Below are 27,165 nucleotides of genomic sequence, written 5' to 3'. Positions count from 1 at the left end.
GCCCGCGCACCCCCGCCCCCTCCCTCCCCAGGAACGGCCGGCCAACCCTAGCGCCAGCGCGGAGGCAAGGCCAAGGGAGCAGAGAGGCTCGGCTGAGGACCCCAGAAAGGAGGAGGGAGCGCGCTCCCTCCCACGGGACGGATGTGGGGCTCCTGCAAGGGACGCTGAGAGGCGCGGGACCCGCGGGCTGGCGCGGCAGAGCGGGGCGTGGCGGGCGAGGGACGCTCCCCGGAGCCCGCACCCCCGCGCCGCAGGTCCGCCGCGACGTCGGGAGGAAGAGGCGCGGCCGCCGGGGCCCGGGAGGGGGCGTGCGGCGTGGCCCGAGGGTCCCGAGCTGAAACTCTACACCCGCCTTTGGAGGGTTCGTCCTCCTTTCTCCTCCGCCCCTTCCCTTCCCCTCCCTTTCCCCCTCCCTCCTTTCTTTTAATCCCCGGGACTGGAGCCCCGCGCCGGAGCCCGGAGGGCCCGAGGGGAGGAGAAAGGAGCTTCCCCGAGAGGGAGCCGGGAGCCCGGGGAGGGGAGGAAAGGGGAGCGGCGCGCGCGGGGCTGAGCCCGAAGGCCACGCGCGGCCCCCGGAGCTTTCGCAGCCCCCCAGTGTCCCCGCCCGCCCCCCTCCAGGCGAGTCCCCAGGACCCCGGCTCCTGCTCCTTCGCCTTCTCTTTGCTGCTGCTTTTGCTCCGTGGCCTTTCTCTCCGTCCCCAGAGATCCCGGGAGCTGCCCCGAGCTCCGGGGCGCGCCGAGGGGCCCTGCGGAGGGTGCGCGGGCGGGCCGGGGGCGGCGGCGCGCGGGGGCCGGGCCGCGGCGTGGGGAAGGCCGTCGCGCCCCTTCGGGCCGAGCCCGCGTGCGGGGAGCGAGGTGCCGTCGCGGCCCCAGGGCCCCGGGCGTGCGGAGGGTGACCGTGCCTGGCCGCCGGGGTGCGCGTGTCTGGGCCGGGCGCAGCCACCTGGGCGACGCCGCCCCCCGGCCACGCGCCCCGGGGCCTTGGGTGCCAACCCGGGCGAGTCTGAAAAGGGCGAACGTCTCGGGGCGCGCTCGCCCCACGCCCTCGCAGCTGGGGCCGCCCCGCCCGCCGCCCTGGGCGCCCCGCTCTCGGCAGCGGCCCCCGGGTGGGGAGGGTTGGCCCCTGAACTCGCCCGTCCGGCCCAACCGCCCCGGCGGCTTCTCCCGGCGCTCGGGGCGGCCCCGGGCGGCCCGGCGAGGCGTCGAGCGCGGCCCCGGGAGGGAGCCCTCGCCCCTGCGGCCCCGGGGGCCGACCGCGGCCTAGGGCACGCAGCTCGGGGGCCTGGCCCACCCGCGGCCCCCGGGACGGCCCGGAGCGCGCGCCCTTGGATGAGGTCCCGCAGCGACGCCCCGGCCCGCCCCGCTCCTCCTCCTGCCCTGCCAAGCTGCCTCCCATCTGGGGAGTTTTGTGGGTTTTCTTTCTCCTCCTCCAACCTCCGCGGAGGCCACGACTCAGGCGCCGCAGCCGGGGGCCGCCTCCATGGTCCGGGGCGGCCGCTGCTGAAGTCAGCGAAACCGAGCTCGGCCTGGAGCAGGCCGCGCGGGAGGCCAAGGCCATGGCCGTAGCCACGTCGGTGAGTCCACCGGGCTGAGGAGGCTGCGGGCCTTGGGCCCTCACGGTCTGCCCTGCACTCCTGTCACTTTATTTCTGCCTTCGCTCTGTCTCTTTGCCTGGGCCCTTTCTCCGAAAGGCTGTGTCCTCCCCTCACCCCCACTTTTGTTTCCGTTTCTCCCTCTCCACCCGAACTCCTTGTGGGTCTAGGTTCCACCTTCTCCCCTCCTCCTCCCCATTCTCCTCTTTTTCTTTCTAGAGGCTACCCCTGATGGAGGGGAGGGAGCAAGCCCAGCCCCAGGCCTGTCTGCTGTTTTATGGGAGGGAACAGATGGCTACCGGTGGTTGGCAGGGGCTTGTGACTGGGAGGCACGTAAAAGTTTGGGAGGGGGCTGAAGGAACAGCGGTGGTTCCTGGAGAGTGGGAGAGGCCAAAGAGGCCCTTCTCTAGGGGAAGGATGGAGGGAGGGGGGGAGATAGAGCAAAAGAGGGAGATTAGGCTGGGAGAGAGAGAGAAAATAGAGGGAGGAGGAGAGGTGATGTCAGCCAGCCTCAGGCCACTTTCTGGGGACTGGGGACAAAGGGAGGAGGCAGCTGGCATGATGGGACAGTGGGAGGAGGCCTCCCAGAGAGTGTCAGGCCCACTGCCACCCCCCAGTTAAGGCAGCCACTCCCTCAGCTGGGTCCCTGAGGAGGGGGTAGAGCAGAGGTGGCCACACCCATCATCAATCAGTCTATCAGCAACTCTGGCTTGGGTTCCTTGCTTGTCTCAGAGGTTTGGCCCCACTGGACGGAATTCAAACCTTAACACAAGGAGGAGCTCTCCACACAGCCCCACCTCTTTCTGTCCAGCATGCCTTATAGTCTGGATCCAAGCAATTCTGTCCCCTCTCCACCCTTCCCTAGACCCTGTGATTCCCCAGGAATGTAAGGCTGCCGCTTACTCTCTGGTCCCCTCCTAATGGGGACTCTGGGAAGGAGCCCTATGAGGCTGGCAAGCCGAGAAGCATGGCTCCAGACATCCTCCCATACCCCTCAAGGGCAAGTTCAGTTTTTCACTCCCTCTAAGACCAAACTCCTTTGGTCTCATATCTCAATCGGTATGATGGTGAGAAGATCTTCACTCAGAGCCTGGGGTGGGGCGGGGGGGGGGTTCTGAAAATAGTGGGGGTACTCTGATGGAAAGATGCTGGCTCAGGAGCTAGCTGGTCAGCTGGTTGGCTTTGTAGTCCCAGGAGGAGGAGCTTTCTTTTTACCTAGAGGTGGGGGTGGCATTTATACTAATCAAACTTAGGATCCTAATAACAGCTAATATTTATTGAATATGTGCTGGCCTCTGTGCTGGCCCTAACCTTTGTCCTGGTTGTCTGATGCATTATCTCTTCCAGTCCTCGAGACAATCCTGTAAGGATAGTGCTATTATTATCCAGAAATGGATATTTGGATATGGCCATGGAATTCTACAAAGCAGGAAACCAAGGCTTGGGAAGGTCAAACAACCTGCCCAAAGTCACCCAGCTAGAAAAAGACAGAGAGCCAGGACTCCGCCCGGGGTCTGAGTCCCCCTGCCTAATCCAAAGCACTAATTATTTCTTCTTCTTCCACTACTACTACTTCTTCTTCTTTTAACATTATTTACTTATTTATTTGAGAGAGAGAGCAGGAGTAGAGGCACGGGGAGAGGGAGAAGGAGAAGACTTCCCGCTGAGCAGGGAGACAGTGCAATGCAGGGCTCTTTCCCAGGACCTTGAGATCACGACCAGAGCCGAAGACAGACACTTAACTCACTGAGCCACCCAGGAGCCCCCCAAAGCACTAATTTCTAATTTGCAATTAGAAAAGTGCTGAATTAACCAGGAATTTGTGCCATCTGGTTAGCATGTTTTCTTTCTGTGGGACAATATCCTTTTAGAATCCAAAATATACTCAGAAAATGGTTTGATGAGTTTGGAACCAGGCAAAAGGAAAAGCCAGTTTGTTGTTAAAATCCCCACACCATGAGGGCTGGACCACCTTTCCACCCCAGGGAAATGCCAATTAAGAGGAACATGTACTCATGCTGGCTGAGCAGGGCCTCCTCTCCAGGGCCTTGGGGGCCAAATGCAGCCTGCTAGAGATCTTTAGCTTGAGATGTTTTCCTGAATTCGCCAGCTAACATGGATTACCCGCTCAGTGATGCCTAACCACTTGCTCTCCACCATCACTGCCTGGAATCCTGCCAGTAGGCACAGTCACTTAGCAAGCAGAATCAAACCACAATATTTTTTTGATACTGTGAGCGGTGTAAGTTTTTCTACCAAAGGACAACATGGAACCAGAGCCCTATGAGGGGTGACTGACAAAGCAAAATTAGGTATAATGAAGACTTCATATGCACTTGAGTCATGTTTGAGTCATGGACTATACTTAACCAAGTGGTTAAGTTACTAATAGAAGAAAAAAAGTAGAACCTCCTGTTTGTGATCTTGGAGAGGCAGTGGGGCAGGGGCGGGGTTTGAGAGCGTGGGCTCTGGGGTCAGACAGCCTGAGGTTCAGGTCACCTCCACCAGCAGCACCCACTCTCTGTTGCGGGCAGAGTCCTACCCTCTCTGTCCTAGCCTTTTCAAATGGGGATAATGATGGCTCCTTCTTCATAAGGATGTTTTGAGATTAAATGAGATGAGATGAAATGAGATGATTAGCATAAAGACTTGCACAGTGTCTGGACACATAATTTGCACTTGATATCTGTGACTAACCACCTGAGCAGGTGACTCTCGAAGCAACAAAGCTTAGATGTCCCTACCAGACACAACTGGCAACAGGCTGATAAATGTATGCTCTTGGCCTGCTAGCCACCCATCTATACACACACAGACACACACACAGTAGCGTGTATACTCTTCTCCTCTCCATGGTAACTTCTGCTTCCTCTGATAGAACCTTATTTGCTAAGACTGAGAATAAAACAATTGCTTCAGTTTTTCTTTTCTTCCTTTTTCTGCCGAGGCACTATCTGTGTTGGGTTTTTCCCAGGCTCTCTCAAATTGGTGGGGCTCTGCTGCCACTCAGTCTAACCTGCTTGGGGCAGGGACAGGGGTGGGGAGATGCTGCCTGGAAAACAGGGAACGTGACGGAGGTGGGCCTTCTCAGGGCTTTCTCGTGGCCTTGGAGGAAATTCACTTGACATAGGTTCATTGAGACTCAATTCCAGGTGAAGCCTTTTTGTAGGGGCTTACGAGTATAGCCATCCCTGTTCTCCCAGAGCTTACAGGGAAAGGGAAGAAACAGATTAAGAAACGAAATAGGCAAATAGTGTGAAGTATGATGGAAGAAAACAATGGTGGAGACTGACACAGAATGGGGTGGGGAGAAGAGGGAAGAAAAGACCTCTTGGAGAAGGAAACACTTAAGCAAAACTACAGGATGAAAAGGGACCAGTCAGGTGATGAGTCAGAGCAAGAGCATTCTGGGCCAAGGAAACCACAAGTGCAAAGGCCCTGAAGTGGGAAAGGATTCCTCTAATTCAGGGAATAGAAAGGAAGAGTACAGGGGATGAAGCTGGAGACAAGGCAGGACCCAGTCACGAAGAGCTGAGTCAGGAGTTTAGATTTTTAGCTTGAGGGAAATGGGGAGCTCTGTAATATTTTGAGCACAGGACCTACCTGATGACCTGATACATGTGTGAGACCCCTCTCCCCACTTCCACCTCACCCACCAGGCCCAGCTGGCCCGGGCACTCTACGACAACACCGCTGAGTCCCCCCAGGAGCTGTCCTTTCGCCGAGGGGATGTTCTACGGGTACTGCAGAGGGAGGGCGCTGGTGGGCTAGACGGCTGGTGCCTCTGCTCTCTGCATGGCCAACAGGGCATTGTGCCCGCCAACAGAGTGAAGCTCCTTCCTGCTGGCACGGCACCCCAGCCCAGCCTCACCCAGGTGCCCCCAGCCCAGCCTGGCTCACCATATCCAGCCCCAGAGCACGGCAATGAGGACCAGGAGGTGAGAGCTGGAGCCCTACCAACCCCAAGCCAGAAGAGTCCCATTCCCCTCCACTGGTACCTGCAGCCAAGTGGGGCAGGGTGATCCCTGAAACCACAGCTCTGCACGGATCCTGTGCCATGTGAAACCTGCTTGCCAACCCTTCCCCATTGGTACAGGGTGGGGGCTGGAAGGGGTGTAAGCTCCTCTAAGGCATACATTATGGGCTTCCCTGGTCTTCACTCCTGATCCACCCATTTGCCTTGACCCCCCAGGTATATGTGGTGCCACCCCCAGCTCGGCTCTGTCCTACCTTAGGACCACCAGCCAGACCCTGCCCGCCCTCCCCTGATCCCATCTACAAGATCCCCAGAGGGAGTGGGACCCAACCGGCTGCCCCCGGAGATGCCTTGGAGGTGAGGGCTGGGTGTCCACGTGTGTGTTGGGCAGGGAACTGAGGGCTCCGTGGGCATCCAGTGCTGCGTCTGAGGATAACCGGTGACTCTGCTCCCTCTCCAGGTCTATGACGTGCCCCCCGCTGCCCTCCGAGTTCCCTCCAGTGGTCCCTATGACTCCCCTGCCTCCTTTACACGCCCTCTGGCCTTGGTTGCCCCGCAGTCACCTGGAGAGGATGAAGCTCCCTATGATGTGCCTTTGGCCCCAAAGCCACCATCAGAGCTGGAACCGGATCTGGAGTGGGAGTGGGGCCGGGAACCAGAGCCCCCCCTCTACGCTGCCCCTTCCAACCTGAAACGGGCATCAGCCGTGCTCAATCTGTACGAAGCGCCAGAGGAACTGCTAGCAGATGGGGAATGTGGAGGCACTGATGAGGGCATCTACGATGTGCCCCTGCTGGGCCCAGAGGCACCTCCTTCTCCAGAGCCCCCAGGAGCCTCGGCCTCCAATGACCTGGACACCTTGGCCCTGCTTCTGGCCAGAAGCCCCCCACTCCCACACAGGCCCCGCTTACCCTCAGCTGAGAGCCTATCCCGTCGCCCTCTGCCTGCCCTGCCTGTCTCTGAGGCCCCCAGCCCTTCCCCAGCTCCATCTCCTGCACCGGGCCGGAAAGGCAGCATCCAGGACCGGCCTCTACCCCCACCCCCACCCCGCCTGCCTGGCTATGGGGGCCCCAAGGCTGAGGGGGATCCAATGAGTGAGGAGGTAGAGGACGATCCAGCAGGACACCGCAATGAGTATGAGGGCATCCCAATGGCCGAGGAGTACGACTATGTCCACCTGAAGGTGAGCTCATCTCCCACCAGCCCCACCAGAAATGACCCCAAGATAATCAGAGGGAGGAGTGAGGAGGCATGGGGCCCAGAGGGACCCTCCCTTTCTTTCCTCCTTCCTCTCTCCACTAGCCCTTCACCCTATGCCCTGGGACCCCAGTACTAGGCCCTATCACTTGTAGCAGGGCCACACTCCTAAACCCAGCCTGAGGTCCGCAAGCCATCTGACCCTCCCACCAGAACTCAACTCTCAAGGGACTGCAACCTCTGATGGCGGGAGAGACCTGGGGAAGGGAGAGGAGGGGCCAGGAATAAGATTGGGGGCCACCTGCCCTGCTCCCCCACCCCTGCACTGAGACCCTGATCCCTCCCACAGGGCATGGATAAAGCTCAGGGATCTAGGCCCCTGGATAAAGCCTTCCCAGGGGATCCTGAACTGCTGGAGAGGGGGCCACCAGAGCAGCAGGTAACCCTGTGCAGATGGCCCTGGAGAAGGGGGACAGGGAGGAGGAACCAGCCAGGGAGAGAGATTAGGATGGGGATAAGAACTCAGTGAGGCGGAGCTGCAGTTGAGAGGAGTGAGAATTCAGCAGGAACCTGGGAAAGGATATCAGGAATTCAGAAAGCGGGGAAAGAATGTGTTGGAGAGGAATTAGAAAACCAAGCAGCCAGGGAAGCAGAGAGAATTTTGGACTGTGGGTCAGAGCTGGGCGGGGGGCCTTCCGAGGCTCCTTCCAACTGAATTCCTGGGTTCCTAAGAGACCTGGCTTCTAATCCCAGCTCCACCAGTAAGAAGCCAGGAGCCCTGAAGTCACCAGTTAATCTCTCTGGGCCTTGGGAAAAGTGAGGTGGTCTCCTGGACTGTCTAGAATGGTCCTCAGTATAGTAGCTACGGTTTATCGGGTAGTTACCAAGTGCAGACCCTGTGCCAAGTGCATCGCATGTGTCAGCACTAATCACAGCCACCGTTAGTACCCATACAGTGCTCGTGGTGTGCGACGTTCTGTTCTAAGCCCCTTCATCCCGTGGCATTAACTGCCCTGCAGCCTTGGGAGGCGGAGACTAGAACTGACTACTCAATATGGGCAGCCGCTGGCCACACACGGCTATTGAGCACTGGAAATGTGGCTTGTCTGAATTGAAAGGCCCTGTAAATAGAAACCACACATCAGATTTTGCAGACTTAATATGAAAAAAAGTCAGTAATTTTTATATTGATTACATGTTGAAATTATAACACTTTTTATATCTGGAGTTAGATCTTTTTACTTTTTTTAACATGGCTACTAGAAAAAATTCTATTACACATGTGGTTCACGTTGATACTGGACCTCCCCATTTTAGAGATAAGGAAACAAGTTCAGAGATTCGTTGGCAATAGTTTGAATCCAGATTGATCTGACATAGACTCCGGGCACTTTCTGCCACAGGCAATGAGAATTTAGATTTTCTGATGGGCAGAGGGAAGAGCCCAGGTAAAAAAGAAGGAATGGGGAGCAAAGGAAGGGAAGGGGGGAGGAGGGGGGAGGGAGGAAGCGATTGTAAAAGTAGCACTATTGAGAACCTGCCCGCCAACCACTCCTCTCACCCTCAGGAGGCCCTGTCCCCAGGGGAGCCACTGGATCTGCCCACCGGAGATCTGCAGCTCCTGCACTTCTACGCAGGGCAGTGCCAGAGCCACTACTCAGCACTGCAGGCAGCCGTGGCGGCCCTGATGGCCAGCACCCAGGCCAACCAGCCCCCACGCCTCTTCGTGCCCCATGGCAAGCGGGTAGTGGTGGCCGCTCACCGCCTGGTGTTTGTTGGGGACACTCTGGGCCGGCTGGCAGCCTCCGCCCCTCTGCGAGCGCAGGTCGGGGCTGCAGGTACGGCGCTGGGCCAGGCACTGCGGGCCGCCGTGCTGGCTGTCAAGGGGGCCGCCCTGGGCTACCCGTCCCACCCTGCGGCCCAAGAACTGGCACAGCGCGTGGCAGAGCTGGCCGGGCAGGCCTTGCAATTCACCACTCTGCTCTCCAGCCTGGCCCCCTGAGGGCCCCTCGGCCCTGCTCTGCCCCTCTCCTGCCTACCCCTTTTGGGCCTTGGGCAGCCAGAGAGCTCTGTTTTAGGGACCAGGAGAGGTGGGGCCATCTTTCCGGTCTTCTCAGTCTCTCACAGAGATGTCCCTCCCCCTCCCACAGCTTTTTGTACGAGCCGTTTTGTATAAATTATTTATATTTAATATTATTCCCTGCTTTGTCAGGGGCAGGTGCCGGGCCCTTTGGGGCAGGGAGGAACTGGTCTCTTCCCTCGGCCTGGGGTGGAGGTTCTTGGTCACAACACTGCCACCCACCTCTGGAAACTTGGCCCCACAGAAATCAGGTGACTGAAACCTTGGGTCACTTGGAACCCCTGTCTTGTCCTGGTTCTTGGCTCTAAAACATCAGCACCTCACTGTTAGCTGAGGCTGAGGGCAGGACGTTGACTGCGCAGAAGGTGGAGGTCTGGGAGAGGCCAGAAGGCTCCTCCCCCCAGGAGGCAGGACGGAGTGGGGCCTCAGTAAGCCCTGCTCTCTGGTTCTCTGATTCTGCTTCTTGGGTGCTCGGGGAAGGGGCCGGGCCTGATGCCCCTTGGCCAAACCTACAGGACACACACTGTGGACAGAATGTCCTTGGGTTTGGGGGGAGGTTTTGCTCTTATTTTCAACAACTATTCATTCGGCGGGCTTCAGCTCCCATGATGTGCCGAGCACAGTCCTGAGGGTACATTGTGGAGTGGGGTGAATATAACCGAGTCAGTTAAAATAAGTAAATAACAAAATAAACAGGGTGATGTGAGGGACTAACTGGTTGAGGGAGAGGCTGTTGAAGGACTTTGGACAGGATGGTTGAGAGGTGATAGCTGAGGGCACAGGGATAAGAGCCCCAAAGAGAGTCTGAGAACCAGCATTGCCAGAAGGCAGACACTTATTACTGACTGGTGGCCTTTCCTCCAAGACTTCATCATCACACGATATCATTAGAGAGGTGCACGTGTGGAGAGATTGGCCTCACGAGAACCTTGAAAGGTGCCATGCTGAAGAGATCACCCCAGTAAAGGTCTGTCTTCAGCTTAGCGCCACAGGAGCACTCTGGCCAACTGGAAAGTGCTGCTGGCTAACCTCTCCTTATGGGTGCCCTCTCTTATGTTAACCCAAGAAGGTCTGGCCCCTTAAATCCCCCTTCCCAGGCCTCCTGCTGACCATCCTTCTGAAGGAGCTGAGGGGCCAAATGAATGCAATGTGTCATTAGTCCATAGTCCTCAAGCTTTGGTGAAATTGACAAGCCATGGCTTAGATGGAAGATCACTCCAGGCACTTACCACAGGAAGAAGTCCAAGCCACCGATCCATTGCTTCATCTCTGCTTTCCCCAGATGACACCTTGGCACTGTGACTGGATTAGAGGCTCCCCAAACTTCAATCACAATCTGAGTCTCTTGCCCCACTCTGCATTTGCCTTCTCCATTTTGGGTTCCTTCTTTCTCATTTCACTCAAAGAAAATTCACTTCCAGATTCTGGAGTCACCCAAACTTACCCTTGGGTGTTGAAGATTTATATCAGAGCTATTTTTCATCATCTCCCAAAAAGAATGTCAAGAGATCAACCTGGAAATAGAGGTTTCAGTGCAAGTCCCAGATCTGCCTTGTGCCTATCTGCAAGTAAATCTTGTCAGTCCCTTTGAGTCCAGGCTTTATCTTTAATAAGAGGATGATCATAATGGTCTCACAGGATTGTGAGGCCATAACAATAAAATGCCTGTAAATGGCCCAGTGCCACATAAAGTTTATTATGTCTAACTCCAGGACAGGATGCCTGGGTGGGTCAGTGGTTGATCCCTGGAGTCCCGGGATCAAGTCCTGCATCGGGGATCCCTGTGGGGAGCCTGATTCTCCCTCTGCCTGTGTCTGCCTCTCCGTGTGTGTCTCGTGAATAAATAAAATATTTTTAAAAATAATAATTCCAGGACAGACACAAGGACACAGACAAACAAATACCCAAGGAACGTTGGCTGTGACAGCACCAAAATAAATCCTAAAGAGATACTGAAATGATTTGGGGTAGGGGAGCAGTGGGAAGCTGCTTAACATATTAGAGCTCCCGTATTTGGAAAATATCTGAACAGAGGAGACAAATTGGAAGTGTATTGTGCAGTGGAGAGAAGAGGCAATCGATTTCCCGGGTGAGACTAACAGGACGCTCCTTTCTAGTCCTTAACCTTAGACTAGAAAATAGATATTAAATACCTAATAGATATTAAATCTTTTAGAGAAGTGTGTCTTTAACTTGAATGTACATATACCTAGGGATCTGGTTAAAAGGAAGATTATGATTCAAGGGCTTGGATTCTGCATTTCTAACAAGCTCTTGGATGACATGGGAGCACTGGTCTGTAAATCACTCTGAGTAGCAATTCTAGGGGTTAGGGAAGGCTCCTCTGAGGTGGGTATGCTTGAGCTGAAGGATGAGAACTTGACTAAGGGAGGAGAAACCTTCAAGGCATAAAGACCAAGTTGTGCAAGGGCCCTATGGCATTGGGAAAACTGAATGAAAGAAGGCCAGTGTAATGAGTGCAGTCTGGGGAGAGAAGCAAGGTGGAGCACCAGGGAGTATGGGATCCAGCATGTAGAACCATATGTGAGGCTTCTGGAATATTAGCATTTCCCTTGTTGAAGAGGAGAAGCCATTGAAGTCTGTTAAGCAGAAAAGGGAGGTGAATAGATCTGCATTTTGAAAATCACTCCATCTGCACTAGAAATACAGATGGGGAAGGGGGCGGAAATGAAGCAGATGCAGAACACCAGATAGGAGGCTCAAGAGTCCTGGGCAACAGGTAGCTTGACTAGTGGTGGTAGTGATGTAGAGAAGCAGAGTATCTGAGAACTTGTAGAGAATAAAATGGATTCTGTAAAGGATTTGACACGGGGGTAAGGAGGAGGCATCATAAGGGGTGTCACCTGAGCACCTGGCCACAGTTGAGTGATGAGGGTACCATTCACTGGGGGGAAAGAAGCACTAGAAGACTGCCATGTTACAGGGGGAAGAGTGTAAGTTTGGTCTTGGATATATGGAGTTTGAGGTCCCTGTGAGTCACCCAAAGTTCAGAGATCCTGTGCTCAGAAGAGAGGTGGGAGCTGGAGATCAGATTTGTATCGTTTATATCAGGGGTGAATGAGGCCATGGGCATGGGTGAGATTTCAAGGTGAAATGAAAGGGGGACCCAGGACCAAGCCTCAGGATTGCAGACCCTGAATGATGGTGAAGAGGAGGACGAGCCTGGCGTGGAGAAAAGAGGAGCTAGAGAAACAGAATGAATGTGTGAGATTTAGTAGCCAAAAAAGAAAGTGTTTAGAGGAAAGGGTGGTCAACAGTGCCAAATGAAAAACAAAAACAAACAAACAAACAAAACAGTGCCAAATGATGTTGAGAAATGACAAAGACTCAACCGAGGTGGGGGTAGGGCAGTCTTATTTAGAGAATGGCAGCCAGCGCTGCGTACAGGGCCCAACCCAGCCCTCCGTGTGCATCCCCTGAACTGTAGATGCCAGTACACACAGCTGTCCCCCAAGTAAGCTACTCCAAGGTGGCCTTGTCCATCCTGTCACCCCCCAAAGCCTAGCACAAGGCCAGGCACATAATAGACACTTAATAAATTTTACTGACAATGAGTGGATGGATGGGAAGATGGATGGATGGATGAGGAGGAATTGGAAGCAAAGACGGAATCTCTGGCAACTGCCTGGATAGCTGCTATCCTTCAGCTTTCTTTCCTTTTTACCGCAATGACCTGCAGACCCAGGGAACAGAGACAGAGCCCCTGGGCCCTGGCCCCCCTTCCTGCCTCTGACGAAGAGTCTGGACCGAAGGTTCTGCTGACGTGGGAAGGGGAGGAGAGTCTGGAGGAAGGGGAGGGGAAAGCCGCGCCGAGATCGCAGAGACGAAGGAGGCGCCCGCGGCTGCAGAGCTGCGGAGCCGGGTCTCTCCGGCCGCTGAGTCCGCGCATCCGGCGCCCCACCGGGCCAGAGCGCAGCGCATCCTTTCGGTGAGGGCCGGCGGGGCCCCTGCGGTCGGCAAGCTGGCTCCCCGGGTGGCCACCGGGACCCCCGAGCCCAATGGCGGGGGCGGCAGCAAAATCGACAGCACTGTGGAGATCACCCCCAGCTCCAACGGAGTAAGTGCCCGCGCCCTGGGGGCTACGCCATCATCCCCCCGCGCCCGCGCCTGGCGTCCTGCTCCCGCGCCCCCGCCCCTGACGCCCGCTGCGCGCCCGCCCTCCTCCCTTGCTCTGCGGCTTTCCCCGCTTCTCCGCTTCACCCTTGTGCCCCCCGCCCCCCAGCAGGTCGGGACCCTCGGAGATGCGGTGCCCACGGAGCAGCTGCAGGGTGAGCGCGAGCGCGAGCGCGAGCGGGAGGGGGAGGGCGACGCGGGCGGCGACGGCTTGGGCAGCAGCCTGTCGCTGGCCGTGCCCCCCGGCCCCCTCAGCTTTGAAGCGCTGCTCGCCCAGGTGGGGGCGCTGGGCGGCGGCCAGCAGCTGCAGCTCGGCCTCTGCTGCTTGCCCGTGCTCTTCGTGGCGCTGGGCCTGGCCTCGGACCCCATCTTCACCCTGGCGCCCCCACTGCATTGCCACTACGGGGGCTTTGCCCCCAACGCCTCTGGCTGGGAGCAGACCCCCAACGCCAGCGGCGTCAGCGTCACCAGCGCGGCCCTAGCAGCCAGCGCTGCCAGCCGCGTCGTCACCAGTACGGACCCCTCGTGCAGCGGCTTTGCCCCCCCGGACTTCAACCATTGTCTCAAGGACTGGGACTATAACGGGTTGCCGGTGCTCACCACCAACGCCATCGGCCAGGTGAGGCGGCCTGCCGGGCCGCGGGTCTGGGGGTGGGCCAAGAGAGGGGAGCATAGGGCCTGACGCCGGCTATATCCCTCTCACATCCCCAGTGGGATCTAGTGTGTGACCTGGGCTGGCAGGTGATCCTGGAGCAGATCCTCTTCATCCTGGGCTTTGCCTCCGGCTATCTGTTCCTGGGCTACCCTGCGGACAGGTGAGGGCTGCTGTGGGGACAGGGCGGGTAGAGAGAAGGGGACGCTAGGGTGGCTAGCCCAGGCAGGTGGCCTTAACAGGAGGCCGAAGAGGATTCACTGGACTCTGCAGTCTTCTGGACTTCTTCTGTTTAATGATCTGCAGCCCCAGCCCTGTCTCACCTTCACTTCACTCCCCATCAAGAAATACTCCTTCCATACCTCTTCTGCACAAGAGAATAATACCACCCATTAGCCATCCCCATATCCATGGATCAGTGGCTCATCTCCAAAGATGATAGCCCCATCCCCACTGACTAAAACTCCTACCTTTACAGATCAAAAGTCCTAGCTCGTCCTCTATTGTCCCTGTCATCACTAACCACCTCCTCTGTACCCTCATAGATTCATAGACTCATACCCAGTAATAGCCCCATCTACACAATGGGCTTCATCTTAATGGTGTTATTCCTACAGATCAGTATGCTAATTCCTAAATATCAAAAGCCGCATTCCCACTGACCTATATAGTTCAACACTACAAATGACTCCACCCCAAAGACCAATAATCATAATAGTACCCCCCCCCCCAGAGATTAATAGTCTCATCCTCATGGTCTTCAATGCTCTTAGATCCTCTCAGATCAAAAGCCCAATTCGCATGAATCAATGGCCTTATCTCAAAGACCAACAACTTATCCCTGCCAACCAGTAGCTCTCCCCTGGGATCAAAACTCCCAATTCCTGTGGTTCCTGATACCATCCACTGACCAGGTGCTCCATCTCCACTGACCATCATCATGGATTATTAGACTCATCTCCATCCATCTACAGTCCCATCCAAATGGATTAATAGCTCAACTCCCATAGGTCAAAGGCAACACAACATTCAGTAATGCCAAAATCAATATGCCCTCACTGCCCAATAGCCACACACCTGTTGGAAAAATGTTCCTAAAACCACACGTCAACAGCCCATTCTCATCATGCATTAGTGGTCTCATTCCCACAGACCAAGAGCATCATTCCTATGGAATAATACCCTCATCCCCAAAAACCAATAATTCAGTCTCCTAAATTCAATAGCCTTAGCTTCATTAACCAATAAGTTCATCTCCATGGAAAAATGACCCCATTGTATTGGGGCAGTAGTTTCACTCTCAAGGATCAGCCCCCCTTCTCAATGATCAGTGACCCCTATCTTCATCCCTACAGATCAGTGGTCCTATTCTCAAAGATCAGTAGCTCAGCCTCCAAGGATCGGTAGCCCTGTCCTCATTGACTCATAGTCAGTAAGCACCATTGCTGACCAATAGTCTCAGCTTCCCTGGTCTCACTGCCAGCTTATTGATTATCTTTGTGGATTTATATCCCCGTAGATTCATTCCTCATTGACCAATAGCTCCATCCACCCAAGAACTAATGTCCCCACTTCATGAATCAATTGCCTTATCCCCAAAGATCATTTGTCCAGTCTTCAAAGATTAATGATCATCCCCATTGATCAATAGTTTTACCCCATGGGTTAACAAATAGTTCTATTCTCATGGATCAGTGGATCTTCTGGCAAGTGACCCCATCCCCACTGACATCTGTATGGATTAAATGACCCATAAACCAACCCATGTAACAATGGCCTCATCCCCCCAAATCAATTATTCAGTCCCTAAGGTCAATAGCTGTGTCTTCACTGACTAATACCATCCCCATGTATAAGTAGCCAATGACCTCGCCTTCCTAGATCTATAGTTCCAACTCCATATATCAATGACTTCATCTCCTCTGACCAGTCTGAGCAAGACAAGTTCTATCTCCAATAGCCAATAGCTCTATCCCCAAGGATCACTGGTTCCATGTCCCCCAAGCAATATCTAATCTCCTTTAATGGCTGGTCTCACTTCCATGCTCTCGTCTCTGACCAACAGCCTCATCCACAAGAGTCAATCCCCTGCATAGCTACAGAGCTACACTCCAGTGCCCAGTAGCCAGACATCAATTACCCATGGTCCCCATCCCTTCCCATCTTCTCCAGCCCCAGTCCAACTTTTTACCCCGGGGCCTCATCCTCATACCTCCAGCTTTGAAGTGGGCAGCTGGGTCCTACCCGGCAACTCCTTTTCCAGGGAGTCTGGGTGACCAGAGGCCCTTCCCACTTTCCAGGTTCGGCCGTCGAGGGATTGTGCTGCTGACTTTGGGGCTGGTGGGGCCCTGTGGAGTGGGAGGGGCTGCCGCAGGCTCCTCCACAGGTGTCATGGCCCTCCGATTCCTCCTGGGCTTTCTGCTTGCCGGAGTTGACCTTGGTGTCTACCTGATGCGTGAGTGGCAACTTCCCAGATGTCCTTCCCTTGAGGCCCATGCCTGCCTGTCTGTATACACAGGCTGTTCCCACTTCCCCCCCTAGAGCCCCCTCAGTCTCTTCTCAGCCCCAAATTTCAGCTGTCCAGGATCTCAGCTATCTTTCTGCCCTAGCCTTTGAAGGATCCAGGGACTTTGCTTCTCTCCACACCCCTCTTCCTGAACACCCCCCCCCCCCCCCATCTTTAAGGCCTTCCTTGCCCTTGACTCACTGTTGTCAGGGAATGGTGCCTCATTTAAAAATGAAATCCTGAGTAGCTGTATGCGGTTGGACAAGCATTGATAATGCAGGTCAGATAAAAAGTCTGATGTGAGAGGGACTGTAAAGTAGGAATGCCGAACACTCACTCACCAGGGACTCTGACCCTTGAGTCCTCCTAGGTTTGAGCAGGAGAAGAGAGAGGACTGAACAGTCTCTCCACTCTTTGCCATTCTGAGGTTAGTCTGTGGGAGGTGATGGCTGCAGCCTCCACTCAGGGTCTGACCTCGCTCTCTGTCCCTCCTTCCCTCTCTCTCCCATCCCTCCTTCCCCCCTGGCGTCTCCTCCCTGTCCCTGCTGTATCTCTAGGCCTGGAGCTGTGCGACCCAACCCAGAGGCTTCGGGTGGCCCTGGCAGGGGAGTTGGTGGGGGTGGGGGGTCACTTCCTGTTCCTGGGCCTGGCCCTTGTCTCTAAGGACTGGCGATTTCTGCAGCGCATGATCACCGCTCCCTGCATCCTCTTCCTGTTTTATGGGTTAGTATCATCCTCCACCTGTTGTCTGGCCATTCCCACTTCTACCTCCAGCCTGGCTCTAGCCCGGAGACCCTTCCTCCTCTCCACTACCCCTTGTCCCCACCTTTCCCAGCCCCAGCCCCTCAGGGTGGGAGTTTCCCACCCCTGGATCAGGAGACGGAAGACCTGAGAGTGCACCCCTACTCTGTCCCTAGCTGGCCTGGTCTGTTTCTGGAGTCTGCAAGGTGGCTAATAGTGAAGCGACAGATTGAGGAGGCCCAGTCCGTGCTGAGGATCCTGGCTGAGCGGAACCGGCCCCATGGGCAGATGTTGGGAGAGGAGGCCCAGGAGGCCCTACAGGGTAAGAGACAGGGGTCCCTACAGGTGATAGACACCTCACATGCACACATGATAGTACCCTCTCCATAGTTATATCTGTGCCACATCCCAGGGTCCCCACCACCCATTTGGGATGACCCTGGGTTCTCAGCTGTTTCTTCTAACAGACAGCTCCTCTCTCTTTCCCAAAGACCTGGAGAACACCTGCCCTCTCCCTGCAACATCTTCCTTTTCCTTCGCTTCCCTCCTCAACTACCGGAACATCTGGAAAAATCTGCTTATCCTGGGCTTCACCAAGTGAGCCTGGGTGTCTGAGCCAAGGGCCAGGCCAGTAGCTGGAATGGGGGCTGGCTGGGTGGGGAAGGCCTGAGGACCCCTGCAGAGGGCAGCCAGGGCAGTGGAAGGCTATGTGGATGGGGATTCAGACACTCCTCTTTGTTTTACCCCCTTCTCACAGTTTTATTGCCCATGCCATCCGCCACTGCTACCAGCCTGTGGGAGGAGGAGGGAGCCCATCGGACTTCTACCTGTGTTCCCTACTAGCCAGCGGCACAGCAGCCCTGGCCTGCGTCTTCCTGGGGGTCACCGTGGACCGATTTGGCCGCCGGGGCATCCTGCTACTCTCGATGACCCTCACTGGCATTGCGTCCCTTGTCCTGCTGGGCCTGTGGGATTGTGAGCATCCTCCCTTCCCCACAGTGTGGGCTGAGCAAAGGAACCCCAGCAGAGGTGCTCCAGACAGAATCAGCCACTGCTCCTGGCATAGGCCTCCCAAGACCAGACCCTGCTCAGATCTTCCACAGTCCACCTTCCCTGCCCCTCACCCCCCACCCCCCAGCCACACAACCCTGTCTGTTCTCCCAATCAATTAGTGGATGCCCAGAGCCCACCTGGCTAGAGCCATGGGACCAGAGAGAGCCATGGGATCAGAGAGCCAAAGGGATGATGCCAGGACCTAGACCGAGCTTGATCTCCTCACCTCTGTTCACATCCTCCCTTGGTCCTCCAGATCTGAACGAGGCTGCCATCACCACCTTCTCTGTCCTTGGCCTCTTCTCCTCCCAAGCTGCTGGCATCCTCAGCACCCTTCTTGCTTCTGAAGTCATCCCTACCACTGTCCGGTGAGAGCAGTGCTGCTCTGGCTGAGGAGGGGCCTAAGGGAGGCAGGGAGGCTGCTGGAGAAGGGTCGGCTAGCCACAGCTAGAGGCTGAGTACCTCCTCCCTCTCTCCCAGGGGCCGAGGCCTGGGTCTGATCATGGCACTGGGGGCTCTTGGAGGGCTAAGTGGCCCAGCTCAGCGCCTCCACATGGGCCATGGAGCCTTCCTGCAGCATGTGGTGCTGGCAGCCTGTGCCCTCCTCTGCATCCTCAGCATCATGCTTCTGCCGGAGACCAAGCGCAAGCTCCTGCCCGAGGTGCTCCGGGATGGGGAGCTGTGCCGCCGGCCTTCCCTGCTGCGGCAGCCACCCCCCAATCGCTGTGACCATGTCCCACTGCTTGCCACCCCCAACCCTGCCCTCTGAGTGGCCTCTGAGCACCCTGGCAGGAGGCTGGCTCATACTGAAAGGTGGCATAAGGCCCTGGCAAACAGATTGGGAGGACTGGTGAGGAAGGCAGGGCTGCCCAGGAGACTGAGAGGCACCTCACGCCAGCCATCAAGGAGGGCTCAGAGGGCTGTCCCCACCCCCATCTCCTCCCTGCTGCTTTGTGTTCACTTCCTTGGCAAGAGTCAGGGGACAGGGAGCGAGCTCCACAGTGTAATCACTAGGTCTGGGCATCATCCTGCGCCCAAAGACATCCTCCCAGACCTCATTCTTTCTTGCTCTATCATTCTGTTTCAATAAAGACATTTTGAATAAATGAGCATACCATAGCCTGGACTTCCCTCCCTTCTGTTGTCCTGTCTCTTGGGGGAAGGTTTCTTTGAGTGGAACTAAAATTAGTAATAATCTCCCTCCCCACCTCCCTGTGCCTTGCCCCGCTGTTAACTTACAGCCACCACCTTTACGGATGACTTGCTATGCTGCTCAAGACTGGGTTAGGCACTTAACAAACTTCACTTAACCATTTAGTCCTTCCAACACCACAAGGTAGGTGTTTGGATCAATTAACAGTTCTTTTGTTATTGCAAGCAATAAAAACTGCCATAATGAAGTTAAAAGGGGGAATTTATTAGAGGTGCGTGGTGGGGAGCTCACAAAACAAAGAGAAGCAGAACTAGTCATAAAAGTTCAGGAACTAGGGATCCCTGGGTGGCGCAGCGGTTTGGCGCCTGCCTTTGGCCCAGGGCGCGATCCTGGAGACCCGGGATCGAATCCCACGTCAGGCTCCCGGTGCATGGAGCCTGCTTCTCCCTCTGCCTGTGTCTCTGCCTCTCTCTATCTCTCAGTCTTTCATGAATAAATAAATAAATAAATAAAATCTTTAAAAAAAAAAAAAAAAAAAAAAAAAAAAAAAAGTTCAGGAACCAGAGAGGCCCACTGGTCCAGGGAGTAGGGACTGGGACCTCACCTGGATGAATGACCACCAGTGGGATTCCATCCCACTGAAGATTCACTTCCAAAGAGCAAAAGCCTGGCTAGCTTGAGTAACATACCGCATCCCCACCCATATTACTGAGAACCGGGAAGATGGAACACAACTAAGTGCTGTTAGCAAAGGTAGGACTGGATATTGTGCAGGTAAAAACGACGGATGCCCACTACCGTATTCTTCTTTTACAAATAAAATTGATGCGGACGCCTGGGTGGCTCAGCGGTTTAGTGCCGCCTTTGGCCCAGGGCGTGATCCTGGAGACCTGGGATTGGGTCCCGCATCGGGCTCCCTGCATGGAGCCTGCTTCTCCCTCTGCCTGTGTGTGTCTCTCTCTTTCTCTCTCTCTCTCATAAATAAATAAAATCTTTTAAAAAATTGATGCTCAGAGATACTCAGTAACCTAGTCAAGGTTACAAAGCTAATGAGTGACAGAGCTGACACATTAGATCCTGGAGTTGGAGCTCTTAATTGGCGCACACTGTGTCCACCTTCCTAACTCCTTCCAATCTTTAGGCACTACCCTTGGAAGCAAGGATTGAGTCTTGAGGCACCCAGGAGTTGGCTATAGGAGACTAGGACTTCCACCTTGATGACAGGGCCTCCCTGCCTCTCAAACTAGCCCTGGCCTGGCTTTACCACTTTGGGCAAATTTCTTCCAGCTTCCTTCAAGGGTTGCTATGAGATTAAACAAGATAATGTATTATAAATGCCTCTTAAATTATCCCACTAAATGGTAAGCTCGTTGAGGACAGGAACTTTGTCTTTCTCAACTTTAAAACACCAAAGCCTGACATGGTAGATGTTTTTTTGTTGTTGTTGTTGTTTTTTAGATTTTATTTATTTATTCATGAGAGACACAGAGAGAGAGAGAGAGAGGCAGAGACACAGAGGAGAAGCAGGCTCCACGCAGGAAGCCCGATGTGGGACTCGATCCCAGGACTCCAGGGTCACACCCTGGGCCGAAGGCAGACACCAAACTGCTGAGCCACCCAGGGATCCCCCCGGGAGAGAATTCTTAAAGAAACTGGCTTCTTGAAGCCAGTCTCTTCCAGAGGAGGGAGGCCCATTCTCCACAGGTTCCTGCAACACCAGTGTTCTCTCTCCTTCCCCTCTGCTGATCCATGTCGACAGCCCAAGGCTCTACACACCAAGCCATGCTGCTGGACTCTCGATACTAACCATGTCACTGGAGAACTCTTAAGAGCCTTTCTCAGTGAATCTTTACAGCCCACAGAAGTGCGTATTGTTATTTTTGTCCTATTTAACTACTGAGGACATGGAAATGAGAAGGCTCTGCCATTAAATGGTAGAGCCAGGACTCCAATTTGGGCCTTCTGGCTGCTCTTTCAACTCTATCAGTTCCTTCACAGTTATGTACTCTGTATCTCACATTCTGTAGAACAATGTCTGTGAACAATGTAACTGATTCCAACGTTCACTGTTGAGCTTGGGATAGACAATGATGAAATGAAATCTCACTCCCTACTGTCTCCAGGGATTCAGCGAAAACCAACATGATGGTAGATAAGAAAGCTCTTGTACTTTTTGGACGGGCCCCTGTTAGTTATATGCTAATGACACTGTCCAATACATACTGTGAAGAATGACGTTAAAGGGGCATTCCAGTAAACCCATTCTTTGCACATTACAGGAAGGTTTAGGGAAAAAAAGTAAAAACAAAGAGCAGCTCTTGTAGGAGGATAGGTGAAAGAGAACATGATTATCTGACTTCAACCAAAGAGGTGAAGGCAAAGAAAATGAAAGCATTCAAGAAGCATCAACGAAGCACGGGGGAAGATACAGTCCCTTATCCCTAAGCAATTCATAGGCTAGGTAAAAAGGGTCAGTGTATAGCTAAAACAATTGGCATTTTGTTCTAAACCCACCAATCACTGGACCCTAGTCAATAATCCCATGAGAAACAGGTCTCCTGGGCAGCCCGGGTGGCTGAGCGGTTTAGCATCGCCTTCAGTCCTTGGCCTGATCCTAGAGACCCGGGATCGAGTCCCACGTAAGGCTCCCTGCATGGAGCCTGCTTCTCCCTCTGCCTGTGTCTCTGCCTCTCTCTCTCTCTCTCTGTGTTTCTCATGAATAAATAAATAAAATATTTTTTTAAAAAAGAAAGAAACAGGTCTCCTTTTTAAGGCTTTTACAGATGGGGAGACTGAGGTTTGGAAAGGTAACTTCTTCAAGATTTTGTGACTGTTGACTAATTAGAGTAGCCAGATCTGGAGAACTGAGAACCTGTAATCTTCGTACTGCACACCAGATAGAAAATATTTCTGAACACCATGGAAGTATTACTTATTCTGTAGTCAGTTTGGAAGGTACCTCAGGAACTTGAGATCGTTTTTAGGCAAATAAGGAAATGACTACTTTCATGAACACAAAACAGATTTTAGAAATGTTTTAGTTGGATTCACAACTATGGGCCATAATGGATTCTGAGGGGGAAATTAAAATAATATACAGGGTACATTTCTAAACTTAAGTTACATGAAATGACATGAAGGCCACTCTCATCCCTCTCATTTGGTCAACCTTGCCTGGCCACTATGGAACCGATTTCTACCAATGACCCACTACTGTCTGGTACTGCCTCAGCTCTGGGGGAAGGGACATGGTCCTGCCCTGTGAGTTCCGAATACCGTGCAACTAATACTTAAAATCCTATATGAAAATGCAGAGAAGGGCAGCCCCGGTGGCTCAGCAGTTTAGCGCCGCCTTCAGCCCAGGGCCTGATCCTGGAAACTCGGGATCGAGTCTCACGAGTCTCACGTCAGGCTCCCTGCATGGAGCCTGCTTCTCCTCTGTCTGTGTCTCTGCCAATCTCTCTCCCTCTCTCTCTCTTATGTTTCTCATGAATAAATAAATAAAATCTTAAAAAAAAAATAAAATACAGAGAAATATAAAAAGCACTGCAGCAACTCTGTCAAGGGAACGGTCTCCTCTTTGGGAGACAGTCAAGGAAAGCTTCTCAGATATTTGGACTGGAACAATGCAAAGCTCAGGGGCATGACAGAACATGAATGGTGTGCACAGAGAACAGCAAGTGTTCAAAAATCAATGAAATAAAAGGAGACTCTGAAAAACCCACAGCTGATCCTATTTATCATGACCAACTGAGAGCTTTTCCCCAAAGATCAGGAATAAGACAAGGATGTCTGCTCTCACCTTCTATTCAACATTATACTGGAGGTTCAAGCCAGGGAAATGAGGCAAGAAAATGAAAAAAACAAAAACAAAAAAATACTCCTGGAATATAAAGAACAATGTAAAACCCTGTATTTGCAGATGGCATGATCTTGTATATACAGAATCCCAAGGACTATACACACACGAAAACTGTAAGAACTAAACAAACAAATTCAGTAAGGTTACTAAACTTACAATTAAACTTGTAGGATACAAGATCAATGTACAAAATCAACTATATTTCTATACAATAGCCATGAATAATCTGAAAGTAAATTAAGAAAACTCCACTTAATACAGCAAAAAATACTTAGGAATAAATGTACTAAAAGAAGCATTGACTTGTGCACTGAAAACTATAAAACATTGTTAAAGAAATTAAAGACAAATAAGTAGACATAGTACTTTCATAGTTTGGAAGACTTAATATTGTTACAATGGCAATCCTCCCCAAATTGTTCTACAGATTCAATATAATCCCTATTAAAATCCTGGCTTTCTTTTTTGAAAGCTGACAAGCTGATTCTGAAATTCATATGAAATATACAAGACCCAGAATAGCTAAACAATCTTGAAAAGGAACAAAATTAGAGGTCTCCTACTTCGCACTTCTAAAACTTAACTACAAAGGTAAAGTAATGAACACAGTGTAGTACTGGCATAGGACAGCCATATAAATTGATGGAATAGAATTGAGACTCCGGAAATAAACCTATACATTCATGGTTAATTAATTCATTTTCAACAAGGATGCCAACATATTTAATGAGGAAAGAACAGCTTTTTAAACAAATGGTGCAGAGAGAATGCATATCTGCATGCAGAATAATGAAGTGGCCCTCTCCCTCGCACCATACACAAAAGTTCATCCAAAATGGATCAAAGACCTAAATATAAGAGCCAAACTATAAAACTGTTAGGAGAAAACATAGGCATACATCTTCATGACTTTTGTGCTTCAAAGGATACTATCAAGAAAGTGAAAAAGCAACCTACAAAATAGAGGAGAAAATATTTGCAAATCATATATATAAGGGTCTAGTATTCAGCATATAAAGAACTCCTACAACTCATCAATAAAAAGACAAGCCAACTAAAAAGTGGGCAAAGGATCCAAACCAAAGTTTCTTCAAAGAAGATAAACAAATGGCTAGTAAGCACAAGAAAAGATGTTCAGTATCCTTAGTCATTAGGGAAATGCAAATAAAAAACACAAGATACCACTTCATACCCACTAGGATGGCTATAATCAAAAAGATGGACAGTAATGAATTTGATGAGGATGTGGAGAAATTGGAACCCTACTACACTGCTGGTAGAAAGGTAAAATGCTGCTGCTGCTTTTGAAAACAGCCTGGCAGTTCCAGCAGTTCCTCAAAAGGTTAAACGTGGTTTATTAACTGATAACCTAGCAACTCCACTTCTAAGAGAAATGAAAAGGTATGTTCATAGAAAATCATATAGCTTGTAGCAGCACTGTTCCTAACAGTAGAAAAAAAAATGGAAACTGCAAATGTCCATCAATTCACAGATAATCAAAATGTGATCAGTCAACACAAGGAAATACTCAGCTATGAAAAAAAAAGGAAATACTTAGCTATGAAAAAGAACGAATTATTGATCTATGCTACAACATGGATGAATCTTTAAAACATGATACCAAGTGAAGGAAGTCAGACATAAAAGGCCACATGTTGTATGACCCCATTTATATGAACTATCCAGAACAGGCAAAATCAGAGAAACAATCATTGTTTGTTAGCGGGAGGGAAAATTAAGAATGCTTGCTAATGGGTATAGGGTTCTTTGGGGGATTATGAAAATGCTCTAAAATTAAGTAATGGTGATGGTTAACATAGATGTATGTATAGATGATAACATATATGTATGTTACATAAAATACTACTGTACACTTAAAAGTTAAATTTTTATGGTATGTGAATTATATGTAACAAAATCCATACAACTTTTCAATGGGATGCAATCAGAGGTATGGCAAACCAACATTTGCCTTCAGCAAATAAAATTAAAGTTCTCTTACTAGGTGGATCCCTGGGTGGCTCATTGGTTTAGTGCCTGCCTTCGGCCCAGGGCATAGTCCTGGAGCCCCAGGATCAAGACCCACGTCAAGCTCCCTGCATGGAGTCTGCTTCTCCCTCCTCTGCCTGTGTCTCTGCCTCTCTCTCTTGTGAATAAATAAAATCTTTATTAAAAAGTTCTCTTCCTAAATGATTCTTAACAAATGACATGCAAACAAATAACATCCAAAACAATGCCCAGCACTTGGTAAATACTCAGTAAATGTCTGTTGAACCAATGATTACCACAAGCACAAACAAAGGAAAAGAGATTTGAGAAATTAGCATTAGCAGAGTTGAAAGATGTTTTAAAATTAGTTGATTTACTAATTTCATTTCAACCATGTAGAAGAGCAACCATTTTGGGAGAAAAAAACCCCACAAAACATCATTTTTCTCTATGCTGATGTCAAGTTGGGCAAATTCTAGCTGAAAAGGTTGTGTTGTCTTCATTTGTTTTCTATCACTCAGTCCCTCAGTCTCACTCCAGAGAAATCTTGTAGACAAGCGCCCTTAAATCTTCTAAACACTTCCTTCCCCCATAGTCCCTCCCAGTGAGACTGAGCTCACTCCAATCCCTTGGTTAAGAGGTGGTTCATCAGGAGTGATTGACCAAAAAAAGCAATCCTTCCCAAGGAAAGTAACTTTCCTTCCATGCCACTTCCTTTAAAATTACTAAAAAAAAAAAAAAAAAAAAAAATTACTAAGATATTGGAAAAATTAGAAGTTCAGATAAGGAGGGAAATCTGATTCTTGTGAGGACAGGAACCAGCAGGTCCCAGATAAAGGGAACCCTCAAGGGGAATTAACATCTGAGTACCTACTAATTTATACAAAGGCACAATCCATGCCCACAAGGAGCTTGCAGTCTAGTGAGGAAACCAAGATATAATTGTTCTAATTATAAAACCATGAAATGCTTCAACAGCGATAGGAACAATTTGCCCTGAGAGCAGAAGTGACTCATTCTGACTAGGGAATGAAGAAAGGTTTCTGGCTGTGGTGTTTGGCTTTATGCCTTGGCTTACACCTTGATTCTGAGAGAGTAAATGGAATGGGCACAGCATGAACAGTACATAAAACTCAACTGGAATGCACAGGGCATCAGATGTAGAGCAAGATGTGGCAGGGAAACTTAACCAGGATCAAACTGGGAAAGGGCTTAGTTCCACACCTAAGTGAATTTGTAATTACTGGTGGTAGAACAAGGGCCCTTCAATGGCAACATGAAGTCTGGAGCCAGACATCTATCAGCAGCCCAATTAAGGTAGGGAGTTGCTCAAGAAGTTAAAACAGAACGGAGAATGGGCAGGATGTTAATTGGACGTACAAAATTAAAAACAAAGGTTAAAAAAATGACATTCTCCCTAAGATCTCTAACAATTTGTGAACTTTTTAGATGGCCGTTTAGTGCCCTCTGGTGGATAGAAGAGACCTTCCCAGTATTAATGCATTAAGCTTCCCAGCATTAAGTAGTTCCATGCGATTCTAGCCAAGTTGATATTAATATGCTATCCAGATTTTTACCAACCAGCCTTTGCAGAAATCTCCATTCAGATTACAAGGCACTATTCTAGTTGAATCATTAGAGAACAGACAGACCTCTGAATACTTAAATGATGCAACGGAGGCAATATAATAGATGAGTGAAATGCTAATGTGGTTGATGCTGCCCTGAGAATTCAGAATACAAAGCCAGAGAGAGGTGGGTTAAGGCTTCATGGATATATAGGGAACTCATTTCTTTAACCTAAGATTACTGGAGTATGTAGGTCAGAGGCAATCACAAAACACCCTATGAACAGAAGTAAATGGTTCAATAGAACATATAAAGGTTTAGATATTTAGAAATCCTGTAGCAGGGGAAGACTGGAACAGAGTTAGGGGGCGATGTAGCACCCAAAAGTTTTAAGACCAATCTGACTTAAGAATACAAAATGGAGTAATTCAGTTATTAATGAGACCAAGTACAAAACTTAAGGATATAAATCAGTGAAAACCAGTTAAGTCCTAATTAATGGTATGATTCAAAATGAATTCGCTGAACATATATTATGTGGTCAGTGTGGCTACAGAAGATAGCATAAGCTTTGCAACTATCTTTGTTAGCAAACTACTGCCTTTTCCCCTCATTTTTTTGAGCTCACTTTGAGGTAAAGACAAGAAAAGCTACCCAGAAC

At 51.4% G+C, this 27,165-nt stretch overlaps 2 protein-coding genes across 5 annotated transcripts; both read left to right on the top strand.

Annotated features, from left to right (window-relative positions):
* Nucleotides 1-1,273: 1,273 nt before the first annotated feature.
* On the top strand, nt 1,274-10,536 carry EFS (embryonal Fyn-associated substrate). Of its 4 annotated transcripts, XM_038544219.1 has the most exons (7): nt 1,279-1,574; nt 5,252-5,332; nt 5,419-5,530; nt 5,785-5,925; nt 6,029-6,751; nt 7,115-7,204; nt 8,333-10,536. In XM_038544219.1, the coding sequence occupies exons 2-7, from the start codon at nt 5,322-5,324 to the stop codon at nt 8,765-8,767; spliced, it is 1,512 nt and encodes a 503-aa protein (XP_038400147.1). In that variant the 5' UTR covers nt 1,279-1,574; nt 5,252-5,321; the 3' UTR covers nt 8,768-10,536. The 4 variants fall into 4 exon arrangements, with proteins under 4 accessions (XP_038400145.1, XP_038400144.1, XP_038400146.1 ...); XM_038544216.1 differs by having other exon boundaries at nt 1,278-1,574; nt 5,252-5,530; XM_038544217.1 differs by lacking the exon at nt 7,115-7,204 and having other exon boundaries at nt 1,274-1,574; nt 5,252-5,530.
* A 2,066-nt stretch (nt 10,537-12,602) lies between these two features.
* SLC22A17 (solute carrier family 22 member 17) lies at nt 12,603-19,050 on the top strand (the record flags this gene model as incomplete). The annotated part of the gene is made up of 10 exons (XM_038544074.1): nt 12,603-12,923; nt 13,089-13,598; nt 13,691-13,794; nt 15,932-16,086; nt 16,695-16,860; nt 17,055-17,200; nt 17,370-17,475; nt 17,636-17,853; nt 18,188-18,299; nt 18,412-19,050. Coding segments are annotated over 10 exons (2,127 nt in total), but the record flags the coding sequence as incomplete, so codon positions are not given.
* Between the last annotated feature and the right edge of the window lie 8,115 nt (nt 19,051-27,165).

The sequence above is a fragment of the Canis lupus genome, chromosome 8, assembly GCF_011100685.1.
Source record: "Canis lupus familiaris isolate Mischka breed German Shepherd chromosome 8, alternate assembly UU_Cfam_GSD_1.0, whole genome shotgun sequence".
Lineage (NCBI taxonomy): Eukaryota > Metazoa > Chordata > Mammalia > Carnivora > Canidae > Canis > Canis lupus.
The sequence above is the reverse complement of the archived record's forward strand: the minus strand, read 5'-3'. Positions and strand labels throughout refer to the sequence as shown.

Excerpts from the sequence above, each read along its gene's own strand:
- EFS (XM_038544216.1), top strand. Across the intron at positions 5,531-5,784 it reads ACGGCAATGAGGACCAGGAG|GTATATGTGGTGCCACCCCC; the intron begins GTGAGAGCTGGA and ends TTGACCCCCCAG. Across the intron at positions 5,926-6,028 it reads CCCCCGGAGATGCCTTGGAG|GTCTATGACGTGCCCCCCGC; the intron begins GTGAGGGCTGGG and ends CTCCCTCTCCAG.